The sequence below is a fragment of the Sipha flava genome, unplaced genomic scaffold (assembly GCF_003268045.1).
Source record: "Sipha flava isolate LNK unplaced genomic scaffold, YSA_version1 106_pilon_pilon, whole genome shotgun sequence".
In the NCBI taxonomy this organism is placed as follows: Eukaryota; Metazoa; Arthropoda; class Insecta; order Hemiptera; family Aphididae; genus Sipha; species Sipha flava.
The window spans coordinates 890758-907188 of record NW_020271721.1 but is presented as its reverse complement, the minus strand read 5'-3'; the positions used below and the strand labels follow the sequence as shown (position 1 = coordinate 907188).

General features: G+C 29.6%; 1 protein-coding gene across 2 annotated transcripts in view; it reads right to left on the bottom strand.

The window, feature by feature from the left end:
* LOC112684899 (ATP-binding cassette sub-family G member 4-like) overlaps positions 1-16431 on the bottom strand; it is a 51737-nt gene that overhangs the window by 10974 nt on the left and 24332 nt on the right. For both annotated transcript variants that reach the window (XM_025556639.1, XM_025556633.1), the window contains exon 2: positions 2260-2390. In XM_025556639.1, coding sequence (XP_025412424.1) covers positions 2260-2374 — 115 coding nt within the window. In that variant the 5' untranslated portion in view covers positions 2375-2390. The remainder of the gene's footprint in view (positions 1-2259; positions 2391-16431) is intronic.

The following is a 16431-nucleotide window of genomic DNA, read 5'->3' as shown; positions in this document are numbered from 1 at the left end:
CAAACTAACCTTTTTGTCAAATTATTTATTCTGTTCTTAAAACTATCGTGTAGACATAGATATTACAAAAGTGGACAGTAGTAATAAAAGGGGGCTTCTGAGTCAATTTTTAATTTAAGAAATTTCCATGAATTCCAAATGTAGATATTTTCTTAAGAAGTAAGTGATGTTGGACCTTATCAAAAGCTTTTTGAAAGTCAGTATAGATTGAATCTATTTGAACATGATCATTTAAGGCTTTAAGTATTTTGGACTGGTAAAGTAGAACATTAGTGGAAATTGACATTTTTGGTCTGAACCCGTGTTGGTTATTGTAATAATTATTGTAATAATAATTGTAATTATTGTAATATCTGTAGATAAGAGGAGAAACAATTATGGATAATTTTTTAGTTATTAAGGCTTCAAATATTTTGGGAATAATAGACAGTTTTGAAATTGGTCTATAATTAGTAATATTATGTCTATCTCCTGTCTTATGAATTGGGGTCACAAACGGTTTTTTCCAATAATCTGGAAAATAACCCAGGTTCAGTGATTTATTGAAAATAAAATTTAAAAGCTTATACAAAAGCGGACAAGTTATTGAAACAATGGTACATAACGAACTAACACTTATATAATAAAAAATAATTGCAAAAAATGTATAAACAAAATAGTATTACAATATAGTATATCTCAGTATAATTCAGAAACTTCCTTGATATATTTTAAAATTGTAAAAAAAATGGACTCAGAAGCCTCCTTGATATATTTTAAAATTGTAAAAAATGGACTCAGAAGCCCCATTTTATTATTACTGTGGACTAACTATATTTCACTATAGAAATCACTAATATATGTATATTGTGACTTATGATTTGAAAATATTTTTTTACTAAACGATTAACCAAAATGTAATACCAAATCACAACTACTATTCAAAAAGCTTCGCATTTAACCATTATTTTGATTCTTTAATTTTCTACTCATATTGTATTAATAATTTCTATTAAGTTATATTTGTTATATAATAATGGAAAATTTAAGTTTTATGCATTAAGTAATATTTAATTTTTAATTTATTCCAATAAATTTAGTTACTAGAATAATTAAATCATTTTATGCCTTGTTTAATTATAAACAATTTTGTATTATTATTTTGTTATTATTATTTGAGACCTATAATTATTTACATCATTGACGATTTGTATGTAAAGACTAAGGTGATTTAAATATATATAAATATGTATAAATTTATATATCTTCATCTTGTTAAAATGTAATATATAACGTTTACTAATTATTATTCTACGAATGTTTGAATGTATGTTCATTGAATTGTATAATTAATATTCTGCTGTTTTGTATTAGTAGATCAACGTTATGTTATGTCACAACATATTCACGTAGTTGAAAAAAATCCATTTAATACACATGTAGAATTTTTTTAGTAAAAATTAAAATATACATAAGTTTATAGAGTTTAAAGTCTATATTAACTAAGCCAATTTAAATCCACAGTTATTAGTTTTTTGTTTTTACCAACAAATGATGCAATAATATTTTCAAACTATACTTTTTTCAAATCTTAGCTAAAATGAAGACGTGATTTTTCAAAGTTATACATATATATGTGATTAAAGTAGTATATTTTAAAAAAGTAATGATACTAAATATCTATTTCTATTCATGAATAATTAATGAAGTTTCAGTTTTTTTATGCAGCGCAACGCTTATTGTTATTTGTAATACAAACAAATGATATGTATTATGTAATGGCATACGTGTATTATGTATGTAATCCTACTAATGTTCTATATATACATAAAAAAGAAATAAAAATCATAATAATTTAACTGAGGAAACCTAGTTCGTAATGTGACATGTACGATAAATATATAGTGTTAAATAATAACTGGAAGAAAGTTTTCTTTTTAATTTTTATTTAATTCGTTTGTACACTGCAGTTTTCATAATTAATCATAAGCAATATATTATCAAATTTCACTACCATTATATCGATTGATAATTAATTATAATTTATCTAGTTATATAATGGTAATTTAGTTATCAATTATTTTTACTTCATAATATTAGTTTATTGGTGTATTAATTTTAGATTACGAGGAAATGTTGTGAATCTAACAATATAGTAGGTAAAAATGATAATCCTTAATACTGAAAAAGCCACATTGTTGGTAAGATTTGGACGATTTTTTTTTTCATATAACCACTGTAAAAGATCAGTGAAATAATATATTTTATACAATTTCTCACCATTTGGACCATGTGGTACACTGTAAGTTAAATCTGAAAATTCGATATCAACTGGTGGTCTTTTCATGAGATGGTGATGGGATTTGGCACTTTCTATGTCATCGAAATTATCCATTTTTTGGTATTTAAATCTGAAAAATTAAATTTTACAAGTCAATAAAATAATTTAATTAAAACGCACATGTATAATAAATACACTTATTAAATTGTAATAACGATGATTACTGTCATATTAAATACATACTATTAATAGTATCCAGCAGGTAATTACGCATCTATATCTAACTGTATGATAATGCAAATATAACTATTATAATGTTTATAAATGTGTATAAGTTAAGTAATCGACTAAAGACGAGATCTTTGCACTAAAACTGATCAATGGTAGAAGATTGTTGGAATGAGTATACGCGTGCAAGTTTCGATGGTTAATATGACAATAAGTTCCTTTCCATTTACTTATTCTAATAACTGCTATACCACAGATGATATTTGCTGTCACTACCATCAGCGAATTTCGAATTTTTTCACGCGATTTCCAGCTAGCACCGGTCCACAACATCCGCGTAAAAAACTTTGCTTACAGCACTAATTTAACTAAAAAATGTATCAACAGTTTATTGTTTGGTTATCTGCATTGCATTACTGCGGTAGCGACCTTGACTACTTTGAGTATATCGATTACGAACAACAAAGCAACAAGTTAACTACTACATTTTTTTTTGGATTAATGATCTATTGATAGTAATATACGGGTAATGACCCAATTCAAAACGTTATTTAAATTAATAACAAATGATACGTAACAAATTAACATATGTATTGAAAAACAATGAAATAAGATTCAAACTCAGCAATACGAAAAAAATAATAACTAATTATTCTCACAGTATAGTAGAAATAAATTTATGCTCGTCTATTGTGACTACCTACTGCTTGGTGTTAATTTTTTTCAATTATTTTACTTATATTAGTATATAATACGTGTTAAGTCAAAGACGATAAATTATTCCAACAAAATGTTTTCCTTTTTATCGCAAAAAAAAGAAGCATTTCTGAAACCGTATAAAATCTCAACACGAGTAACTGTCACTAGTGTCACGGTACATACCAACATTGAATAATATATTAATATAATGGTATATAAAACATTAAGGTCATTTCACAGGATTTGCCGGTAGTTTCAGGAAAATTGTGAACAAGAAAACCAGCACAAAAATTACTCAACCATGTTTGGACAAACCATAATCTTTTACCATAAAGGTTTAACATACGCAGTAAAAATGTGTCGTTCAATTTTAATTAAACTGATTACATCATTATCTTGCTCAGATGAGGTGAGCAAAACGAATTTAATGTATATATCATTTACATTGCAAGTTATTTCTGACCGAATAATTGGTTGTTTATTTTTATTCGTCTGGACATAATGGAGTATATTATAAGTAGCATAAAAACAAATAAACAGTTTTATGTACTAATGAATATGATAAAAATAAATTTTAAAATGTGTAATAATTATCAATCCCATTACGGTATAGAAGTGTCATTAATCATCTAAATTTAATGCATCGTAATTAAAATAAATTATTATAATTTTATGTACTACAAAAATCGCCATCACTTAGTAAATACATTGTCACGGCATATAATTTTAATAATATTACTAATCACTATTAAAAATAACGTGTTTGCAATTTATTATAAGACAATTTTTAGTAAATTTTAATTAAATGCACTGCATTAGTGTGCTGTATATATACGTATAAATCTATAACAAGTGGATGTACGTGACATGATAATGCACTCAGATTGGATTAAAGGCAAAACGGTAATTGTAATAAATAATACTTATAAATGATATAATAAATAATTATAAAATTCTGAATAATACCGTTGATGATAATATATAAATGAAAAAATGATCTACAATAAACGCATAAGTTATTTGTTTTGATCTAGTTTAAACTTCTCAATTAGAAAACTAAAATGTAATCATATTTTAAAATTTGTCGAATTTTATGTGTTATTTTTTTCAAAATATTTTCAAATACTGTTTCCGATGTTTGAATAATACATTTTGACGAAGAATTTATTTTGGTGAGTTGTAATAAATTTCAAAATATTTTACCGAATAAAAATGATAAATTTAAAAGATATCTGTAAGCCAATCACGCTCGAAACATAATAAAAACCACTGTGAGTGAATATATCCATACTAGGGTTATGCATTATTAAATATATTGTAATTTTTAAATTATATAATAATAATTATGACATCGAAAACGTATTATAATAAATAACTTTAAAGTCACTAGTTTCGTACAACCCATACTATTACACTCCAGAATACACTAAAGTTTTAATAACAAATGTGCATAACAGATTGAAATGCGATATAGTACAACTATTATAAGGTATTTTTAATATACTCTATTATACGAGTATATTACCGATAACGTTAGCTGCTCGTCTCTCGTCGTGGCAATAGTCAAAGATGCGTTTGAATCAATAATTAATTCAATAACATTCTATCACATTAAATTACTTCCACTTTTACATTCGAAATTTATGCAAAAATAAATTATTAGATAACACTATTCGAAGCAACACATTGAACTGTTCTACTTCCAAATCGAATAGTTAGTTATAATCAACTAATTAAATTATTTATTGTATAGTAAATGTGTGTTAATATAATGTTATATAGATTGTACTGAAATGTTAATGGAACAAAATGTATGAAAAAATAAACTGGCAAGATACATTATTAAAAATCTAAAACGTTTACGAAAAAATTCTTTATGTCAAATCTCCAGATTCCCAAGGAATGCATACGGTCGCAGACTAGACTAAACGTTATTACTAAATAATTTTCCTTGAGATAAAAAAATAATAGAAAAATTTCCGTTTCTCTGTTAAATTTGTTCACATTCGAATGTAGTGTACATTTTCAATACGAAATCGTTACCGTAAAAAAGCTTTTATGGTAGAAGAAAAACATATTTCTAAAATTAATTCATTATTTGCTTCGATCAAAACTTAAAAAACACAAAAATCTCAATGCACGTGTATGCAAGTACTCTACTGTTGCATTAAACACAAGGTATTAGTTTTCTTTTCCTTACCATACATTATGATTACAGTAGTATTTACATTTCTATGATACATACAATTCAAAGGGATAGTTCGCTCAAATGTTTAATCCTTGGAACTTTATGTCTTTGTTGTGTAAATTAAAATCTACATATGGTTCACAATAACAATAACATGATTTATAATAACTGTACGTTTAAAAAATTGTTAGTAATTAACTTATGGTTCAATAGTGCAGACATAAAAAAAATTTAGTTTTATAATTCCCACGAATAATTGAATTATTTATTAAGTAGGTGTCCATTTACCTTGATATGATGAGCAGAACATAATTTAAGTGTTCATAGAATAAAATGTGTACCATATACGTATATGTTTTTGTAAATAATAAAATAAACAATTTTTTCGATTTTGAAATGTTATATACGTTGTATGATTATCAATTCAATAATTTATGCCCATAAATATAAAAAATATAGGTATTAAGTGTAATTATTATCCGCATAATCATTAAGAACTTTTTATTACTTCACACTGTTATAATTAAAATGCATTAAATTTTAAACATTTTAATGGTTATTTGAATTTTAACAATCATAATTGTATAATAATTTCGGTTTTTGGCTATTAATAATTATATAATAATTTTAGTATGTATTGTATATATTTTTTATAATTATTTGGTTCTTCATTGATGAGATTATATCGAATAATCACAACTATCAACACAATCATTTTTTTACTAGGTACATGATTAAGAATCAAAGATAGATATACACGAAAAATGGAAATTTTTGCTTTGTAATTGAGTTATGCATAATCGAAAATGGTTAAATTTGAATTCTAACTATTTTTTAACCCAAAGCTTTAAACAAATATTTATATTAATTTTTTATGGATCATCTATTCTATGAATTTATTATAAAGGATTATCTTACATTAATTGAAACAAATAAATGGATAGAGTACAAATATCTTATTGATATTTGAATATATATGAATTATTTCAATCAAAATATCAATACGTCTTTGTTGAGCTTTAACCAACCGTTATCGATCGTAATTGATGAAGTAATTATTGATATATCTATTATTGATTAATCTAACATTTATAATTATTGGTTAACTCTAATTGTTTGACTTTGCTATACGTACGAATAAAAAATTACTCCAAATACTTTCAGCTTTGTTAAAACCCAGCATCTGAACACATTGTTTCTTATGTTTTATATTGCCATTGTATCTAATATACTTCTGGTTCAACTTAAAATTGAAGGCGAACAACAATTGTGTATAAATGTTAAATTGCATGATTTAAATGTATTCGTTCTTCATTTATGCACTTCCCACATATTTCAGTATACCCAGGAAACACGAAAAAATGTAATCAAGGTCTTGAATTATACTTATGCGGTTATCAAACCAAATATCAATATGTACTTATTTATAAATATTATTATATTCTTATTAATCTCATATTATAGCTATGTGAGCTACTACTCCAACTATTTTTAGAAATTTGATCGTTTCAACATTTAAAAAATACAACTGATATTACAAAAGTATCTACAGACACTTAATTTGTATAAGCATTATAAACGCATGAACGTAAATGCTTCAAAGTGCTATACTACAGTATACAAGTATCTATTAGTTTTTCGCTAAAATATAAATCAATTATAAAACCGATTAAAAAATGTGTTGTTTTTTTTTTACAAGAAAAATTACATATTCAAATAAATTACAAAAATAATGTAATACTTTATTTTGCTTAGTCGGTATAGTAGCTTATTAATATTGAAAATATCGATTAATATTAATATTTATATTATTTAATTTTATACTAATTCCAATTAGTTACGTGAAGCATACAATAGACGAATCGAAATAAAATAGGTGATAAATGAAAATAAAATAAAAATCGTATATGTTAATAAATATATGTGTAAAGTTATTAAAAAATTAACTACTATTAAACATTATATTGTAATCACATTGTAAGCAGTGACCAAACAATTACCTACTAATATTGTTTTGGATTTCAGTTGTTTCACTGCAGTATTAGAATTTGAAGGTCGATTTATCCAACGATTTTACACGTATATCGTATTTCCCTTGTGGTAAAGTGATTTAAAACAATTTTAAAATACTATTTTAAAGAACCATGGATTTAAAATTATCAAAGTTAAATACCAAAGTACTTATGGGTTTGTTATATTTACTCATAAAAAAAATTAACTTCTAAAAAAAAAAAAATGAAAAAATGTTTTTTCAATATAAGCCATTTCATATTTTGATGCACGATAATCGAAGTTTTAAAAACAGTAGAATAAACAACTAGCAAAATTTAAATATTTACCAAATATTATAATATTAATCAAATCAATAATTATATATATATATATATATCATATACTTCACAATAAATATTCAGGTACCCAAACCAAGAATACAAAAGAAGTACATAAAGTTTATTTTTATTTTTTTTTCGCTTGAATATATAATTATAATTTTTTTTGTACATTGCCACGTGTCCACGTTTATAAATAAAAAAAAACTGTGAACATTTAAATTAATTTATACTAAGATAGGAAAAAATTGTTCAAACATACCTAATACAAATGTTATGTGATTTAAAATAAATGTCAACAGAATAACTAAGAAATTTAAAATTTTTCAGAAAAGTGCCAGAAGCAAAGTCGTTTAGACCGTTCATATATAATCTTATAACATATTTTATAATCGTACATGGTGTGTTATCGCTTTCTGTAAATATCATAAGTTTTAGTTGTTAAATAAATGTAACTATGCTGAATTGCAATAAATATTGCGTACCTTGCTATATTAAAGGGCACATTACCGGTCTTGGTTGGAGAGCTTTTGCATTTGCGAAAGCTTGAAAATTGATTTAAATATAACTATGAAAAACGAATAGTGTGTTTTGTGATTTTCTTTTAGCAAATTTTATGTATGACACTCTGTAAAACGATAATATATTTTTATATACTTATTTTTTTATATTTATATATTATATGTTTAATGTTTAAGTAATAAAAAAAAAAAATAATTCTTCAAAATAATTTACAATCGGGTTTGTATCATACCTACTTTTTATAACCATATTAATTTTTTCCTCTATGGAAACACCTATTTCATAATTTTAATTTTTCAAGTACATTTCCACTTTTATTCTATTTTAAATGAATTCACAAATTACTATTTGACATTGAAAAAGCTAAAAAAAACTATTGTGTACATCCTTATGGAAATTTATGACCAATTATAAGTCAATTTTTTTAAAACTCATTTTTAATTCTAAGAATTAGTTTTTTTCCACGATATTGATTTTTTATACTTTGTAAATCAATGTCATGCATAATTATTTTAATATCATTATTTTTATTTTCATTAAGAATAAACTATTTATTATTCACATCAGACAAAAGCTATTTTATTTGAAATTATCTGAAGTTATCTAATTGTTTTATTTTGCATCCACACTCATAGCTTTTTAAATATTATATTTCAAATGTTAATACAACTGGTTCTAAGTTTTAATCTAACGCTAAATACGAGTATATACCCGAATATAAATATAATATTCTGAAGACAGACTTTTTAATGTTGTTAAAGCAAAATTCATGAAACCTGTTTTCGATCAACGAAAATTATAATAAATTAAGAACTGACATCGTCATATTTTCTGGTATTTATTTTAAGCTCCTATATTAGAGTGTTTATACACACGTGTGCATATTATACATATTATATATTGTATACCATACAGGAACCGCGCGTATTCACCAAGATAATTTGAAAGAAGATTTAGTTGTTTTTTTTTTAATGCATCTTAAATGCAAAACTGACAAAATTTCACAAAATTATTTTTATTGCTTCGAATAATCGATTAATCCAAAATAATTCGTTCTAGAAAATCACACTAATCATTGTAAGATATCTGCAGCTCGTTGGTATTTACAAACTCATAACTGATGATATTTTATTACCCTATTCGAATATCGGTTAGTTGTAAAAATGAGCGACTTTTACTGTCAAATTTTCATTTAATTTGGTATAGTTGTAAATTCTACACAAGTGTACGACGTACCCATTAAAGTTGTAACTTAGAAGCAATTTGTGAAAATATATTTGAATCCGTGCACGCGTATGAGATTGTGTATAATACTATAGCAACAACAACAAAATATATAATTAATATGTTTTTGTATTCTTTTCATTTTTTTTAATCTGTTATAATTTAAATCTCTTAAAATCGAGTGACACGTTTGCGTAGGATCGTCGTATTATTTATTATCACGGATTATAAATTCTGAAAGATTTGAAACAGTGGTGTTTTAATGATTTTAATTTATTCAGTAAGGATATAGGCCTGCGTGCCAAGTGAACAGTCTTATCAAATACCTATTTGAATAAAAGTATCAAATACTTATAATGTATTCTGATGGTATTACAAATGCATTTAAATATTCAAAAAGAATTTTAAAAAATTTAAATACTCGCATTCAAGCACTAAAAAAAAAAAAAAAAAACTTAAATAGATACTCAATAATTTAACTTATGATTGAATTTGAATATTAGTTTTGTTTGACATTTCTCAGTTCCTCTTTATAGTTTTTAAGTAAACATTTTTATAGGCACTTGAATATTATAATTTATAATATCGCAGCTACATAGATTTTAAAGAATGTCAAACTTATTATCGTGTATTAGTTTCTATCGATCCATCAATCAACGGTACAAAATTAAAACATTTATTTTATAAGATTGCAAGTCATCACGTGATACCATGCATACTAATAGCATTGTAAAATATTTGAGTTTTAAATATCTTTTTAAATGTTAAAAAAAGTCGAAAGAAAGTCCGTCAGCCTCTTCTGCTTATACAGTCAAACACCTATTTAACATTTTCAGCCCATTACCGATTGACTTTCAAAACAGTGTTAATTTAATTGTCAATAAAGATTTGCGGTAAACCAAGAACGAAGTAACTACGGTTGTACGCGCCACGTGGTACCGACTAAAGAAAACGGTATATTATATTTGACTAAATAGTATAAATAAAAACGTGTTCTGCGTAACGATATTGTAAAAGTTACAAAAATAAGGATAAGTTTGTATAATCATTTGTAACACCAGTTCCACGACAAAATATCCCGGTAATAATATCCCATTAAAGTAAAATGTTATTTAAAGTTGTGTGGATAGACATTTAAATTAATTACATTATATATAACAATATAAATTTAAAAATGCTAGTTATATTTAATTATTAGAACATATTATAATTCTTTATAAATATTGGAATTAACTATTATTTATTTTCAGTTACTAAAAATGTTTATTAAATGTAAAATGTATTTTATATTATATTATCATATCAAAAATATATATGTTACGGCTAGTGTCCGAAGGACGGCTAATATTAAGATTAGCCGGCTAATTTTAAGTTTAGACAATGCTTTTGGCTAATGTCAACATTTCGGACTTCAGTCACCAAAAACAAATGGATAATCTTAACACTACCCAATAAAACCAACATTATCCAACAGTTATCGGCTAATGACTAAATATCATTAGCCATAGGTAACTTAAAAATTTAAAACTATTTACAATAATAATACAATATTTTGAAATTGTAATTTTTAAATGGATACTGATATGTTGGGTAGTTGTATAGAGATGAGCCATGCACGTGGTAAGTAAAATATTTTCAATAATATAAATATTGTACACAGTTTTGTGGATTTTGATATTATTTTAAAATTGATATTGATTGCAAGATTCATATGTATGCAGTTGCATACAATATTGTGTGCTCGATAGAAACAGTCCGTAATAATCTACCGTAATTACCGACTCAAGTTTGAGGGTAATTAAGATACCAGCTTGTAGTACTTAGTAGCTATATCTTATTTTCAAGCCTAGGAGTTACTAAATTAAAAGTTAAGTTAAATTAACTTATTAACTTAACTTATTTCATTACTAATAAATTAGCTTAACTTATTAACTTAACTCATTTCCTTACAAATTAACTGGAAATTAACGTATTATTTTTTCGTTTATCCTAATTAAGTTAATTTTGATTTTCAAGACTAGAAAAATATTTTTATAAAATATCGCATTCCATAATAAGTTCATGGAATTTAAGAAAATATAAAAATAAAAATTTCGAAAAATTTTTAAATGAGACCATAATATTTATCTCATTATTAACTGTTGATAGGGGTCCCACTGTTTTCGGGAAAAGTATTCAATGTCTTCAGACTATTGAGTAAAAATAGTCATGCCACCCATGATTTACATTACCATTGTCATGAAAAGTGGCCGTAAATCTATATAATAAAAATAGGTACATATTATCATTGAGTAAATAATTTTTAATAATAATTGTACTCTATTATTATTAAAATTATTCCATAATCTATGATATTATTAAATATTATTGAATAAGAGAAGAAATGAAAGAATTTTTGTGCGACTTAAACCGTTTAATTATTTGTATGGATAATGTTGTTTAGACATTAGCCATATGCATCTGGATAATGTTAAGTATTGATGGATAAATTTCGAAATGTAGATATTAGCCAAACGCAGTGGCTAAACATTAGTTTAGCCACACTCCTAATACTAGCCGTAACATATAGAATTGCATATAAAGTAGTTTGAATCGATAACTATATGAAGCGTGAAATGAATTTCAGATATGGATATAAACGGATCACTTTTTTACTTCGTGGGCGAGTATTGCGTCCAAGTAATATCAAGTTTTTAATCCACTCGGCTGTATTTATCGTCATAAACATCGAGTAAAATAAAAATAAAATACAGTAAAATCCACTATTTATCCTAAATCGTCTCTGCACTATATTCTTCAGAAGATTCTATAAGCGCTAGCTCGTAATCTATAACTATAGTTTTCGGTTCTGAACCAACAAAACACTTTGAGATGAAATCTTCTAATCACAACTTTAACATCAGCGGTTAAAGTTTTCAAATGACTCTGGATATTTTGTCATTCGGCGTGGGAATATTTTGTCGAGAACATTTCTACCGGAACGAAATGTTGACAGGTCAACGTTTCAGTAAGAACGTGTTCACCGAGCAACAGTGTTTTGCAGGAGTTACAACAAGCACGGTGAGAAACGTGCACGCGTGAGTGTTATTAAAATGCGTCAATAACGAACGGAAATTGTAAATGCGCGATGATAGGCGCAACTGGGGGGGGGGGGATTAGCCGCAGTACAGACGAAGATTTAGCCCCCCATAAATATTACATGTTATACATGGAATATTGCATACAGCATACTTAACTCACAATAGTGTCGCGTACAAAAAAAAAAAGATACGTCGTGGTAAATCCAACTTGGCTCGGAATCTAAAATGAATTAACATGGTATACAAGAGTAGAGGTGATCAACAGGTTGTTTTAAGTTTCGGTAGGAGGGCTCCCCCCCCCAAATATTTTACACCCTAGTTGCGCCTATGGAAACGAACGATTCGGGACTCATGATTGTTAAACTTTCGGAAACGACCGACGAACGGTGTGTGCGATGATAACATTGGGACCGGTGCGACGGACGCCGAGATGGCCGACGCAACGGCACCAGCGACGACCACCAACCAGTGTTCCGTCGTCGGAGAAAAACGCAACAACGATAATCATATTACGATCGCCGGAGATGCCGCCGCGCGCCGCCACCGCCGCACCGCGATCGGCACGGCACTTTCACTATCGCTCGGCCGCGTCCATTCCGCGCGCAACGACCGTGTGTAATATCGTCCGCGTTGCCCAACACCCGGTCCAGGAGTCGCATAACATTGCGTACGCACCAGCGGCCTTCCCACGCGCGCGTATTTATTTCCCGAATTATCGCCCCCATGGTAACCGCGGATCGTCCCCGGATCGGTTGTTTCCCGCGTCCTCCTGCGGATCGTCTCCTGCGCGCACCGCCGCGCCGATCGCGGCTTCCCTCTCGGGGGACGCGACCCGGAAACGTTTACCGGCCGCGAGTCCTGCGCACCGCGGCCCCGAACCCTATCCTTCCGCCCGGCCAACCGGACTCGTACGGTATTCCAGCGGCGGTCCGGTCACCGTCCGGGTCGTACGGAATTCTTTTCAGAATGTGTAAACGTTACGGTACCGTTCGAACGTTGTTAATTTCTCGTCGCTTCGACAGAGACGATTACTCGTACTAAATACGTAACCGAACACAATTAAAGTTTAATATTTGGAATCTAAGAATTCAACGGGTCGATAGTAACTATTACCGGTGATGGGGCAGAAGAAGGAAGTATTCCACCGATAGTAACTCCTGTTAAACTTAAACGGTGCAAGGGCGCTCGTTATAAAGACGTTTTCGTTTAACATCGCGTTCTATTACGAGAGCGTGAGTTTACGCATGTGCACACAGCGAACGGCAACCGCGGATTTTTTTCTCTTTATCCCCTACACGTGCGCTACAGTATATATAATACATCGTTGCGATAGTGCGAGTATTGTGAAATAAATACGAAAATAAAAACAAGTAATAAAAATTAATTTTTTTTTTTTTTTCTCTCCGCGCGCAACGCATAACAACTCGGTTCACCAGTCTGACCGGCTGTAGCAAAACAGCCACCGACTCTGCACAAAACAACATATAACACTCTATACGTACACGCACGCGGCGTACTCATTCTTGTACCACTACCGCAGTACATTACACTGGGCGGCTCAGAGTTTCGCGTGTATGAGTGCGCGTTTTTTGTATTTCTTTCCGTGTACGAGTGCGTGCCAGTGCGCGTTTACGAGCGCATGTTACATCAGTGCACAAAGCGACGTGCGTCGACCGCAACAACTGGGATATCTGCTTGTATCAGGAATCGTCCGGCCACCAGATTATGTGGGTCATGCGAATATTCAGCGGTTAGGCGAACGTGCGGCCGATAATAATAACAACCGAGAGTGGAAGGAAATCGCTCGAAAACGATAGAGACGCACTGTTTACGTGTAGATTTGTACGCGCTATACACACGTACCGAACTGCTGCGGATAACTTTGCCCGCACGTATTTTTAGATTTATCAAAAACGTGATATCATTTTCGCGTGTGCACAGTCTGCGTGTTGACCTATTGGAATTCAAACGCGTTCGAAACGAGTATCGGACACCCGTAATCCGTTTGTGTTCTCGCACGCGCACACGTACACCAGATAATTAACCGTAACACTAGCTTGTAGTGTGTGTGTGTGGCGTCTGCACTCCCGAGTGCGCGAAGTTGCCCGCACGATAAGCGGGTGCGTTACGTGTGCCGAACACGAACCAACGAAACCGGTGTTGGTCGCAAATGCCGGTCAAACGCCTAGGGTGGCAACTCGTTTGTTTTGCGGTAGCAAATCTACCGTACTCGACCGTTGATTAGAATATTTTGATCTCGGTTTGATTCGGTTGATGATAAAACAAAATAAATTTAGATTAAGAGCATCGCAACGACGGGCGTTTGTAAATTGCGCCCGGGATTTTTCGGGATCTAAAATGGGTACAAGTAAATTGCGCCCATAGTATCTAAGTAACTATCTAAGTGATCTTGATTTCATCATTACCCGGTATTTTTAGAGCTAGAAAATGTTGGCGATTATTTTAACTATGAATTAATGTCTACAATGCCAGAAGACAGACAATTTTCTTGCTATGTTTAAAACACGTATATTTTATTCGCTGACTTTCCTCCGAATATTTGGGCATCAGCTTCCGCAACATTAACTCGGACAACTAAAGGACAACTCGGCTTGTGAATCTTTCCTGTACTTACTGTATTTTTTATTATTAACATTTTTAACCTAATAAAATAATATTAAAAAAACTATAATTAATACCATATTTAAAAAAAAATAAATAAATTTTCCTGTTTTTATTAATTAATTTATTCATCTCAAGTAAACTAAAAAAACGTTTTTGGAGGACAGTGATAGTTGTCTCCTCGTACTGTCCTCTGGGTAATGCTAAATGACTATCATTTTTTTTTTCAAATTTGAATCAAAACGACCATCTGGGTCTTTATCGATGTCTTTTTCGCTTGGGAGGGGTAGAGTGCACTAAGAGTGCACTAAATGACCATCATAAAAATAATATTTATATTGGGCGCAATTTACAATTGTTTCCCTTTGTTGGGCGTAATTTATGTTTGTCCGCAACGACAATATACGCACCTTGAATAAATCCCTCTTTATCAATAACGCTTTTTCAACGCGGTTTCCATTCTCCGTGAAGGTATCACGAGGAACATTGAGGACCTACATTTACGTGCAGTCTAAACCCCGCGATGATACGGAAATAAATGTGAACACTGTATCTGGGAATCACTGTCTGAATTGATAAGTTTCTAAAAGTGTTTTGAAGGGTTTACGGAAGCGGTCATCGAATGGCGGCCCGCACGAACAAGGAAAAAAGTTAACACCCATAATAAAGTAAATTGATATTTATCGGTGGAAAACGGATATTATACTGATTGTCAAACACATCTAATCGTTCGTATCATAAAGTTTGAATTGGTGACCGTCCATGAAATGTGCCGAATACGTTTCGACGACAGTCCATCGATTGCCGCCGACCAGAATTGACTTAATTTCTGCAATACTACGTGGTCGATTGCTTCGTGTTAATTTATATTCGTGTTTGTTTTGTTTTTATTTGATTATGGATAAGAGAAGAAATAATAGATAAATTTGAAAACGGACATTTTTCGCGCGAGTGGACGGAATTAAATTGTTTTATTTTACTGGATCGCTCGGAGATTTTGTCTGTTTGTTCGATCTGCCACCAGACAGTAACTATTTTTAATGTTTTCAATGTCGAACGTCATTGTGAGACTTCACATAAATCATTTGCCCAAAAATGTTCGTATTAAAACATTATATGTTAAAAATATTTGCTTTGAATTTAGATGGCTCACGATAATTTTCAAAATTCTCAATATGGCCCTCTATATATGTATTAATTGGTGACCGCTAGTGTTCGGTGTACACTGTATGATGTATACTAGTGTTTCAAGTAACGCGTCAACATTAATCAGAGACA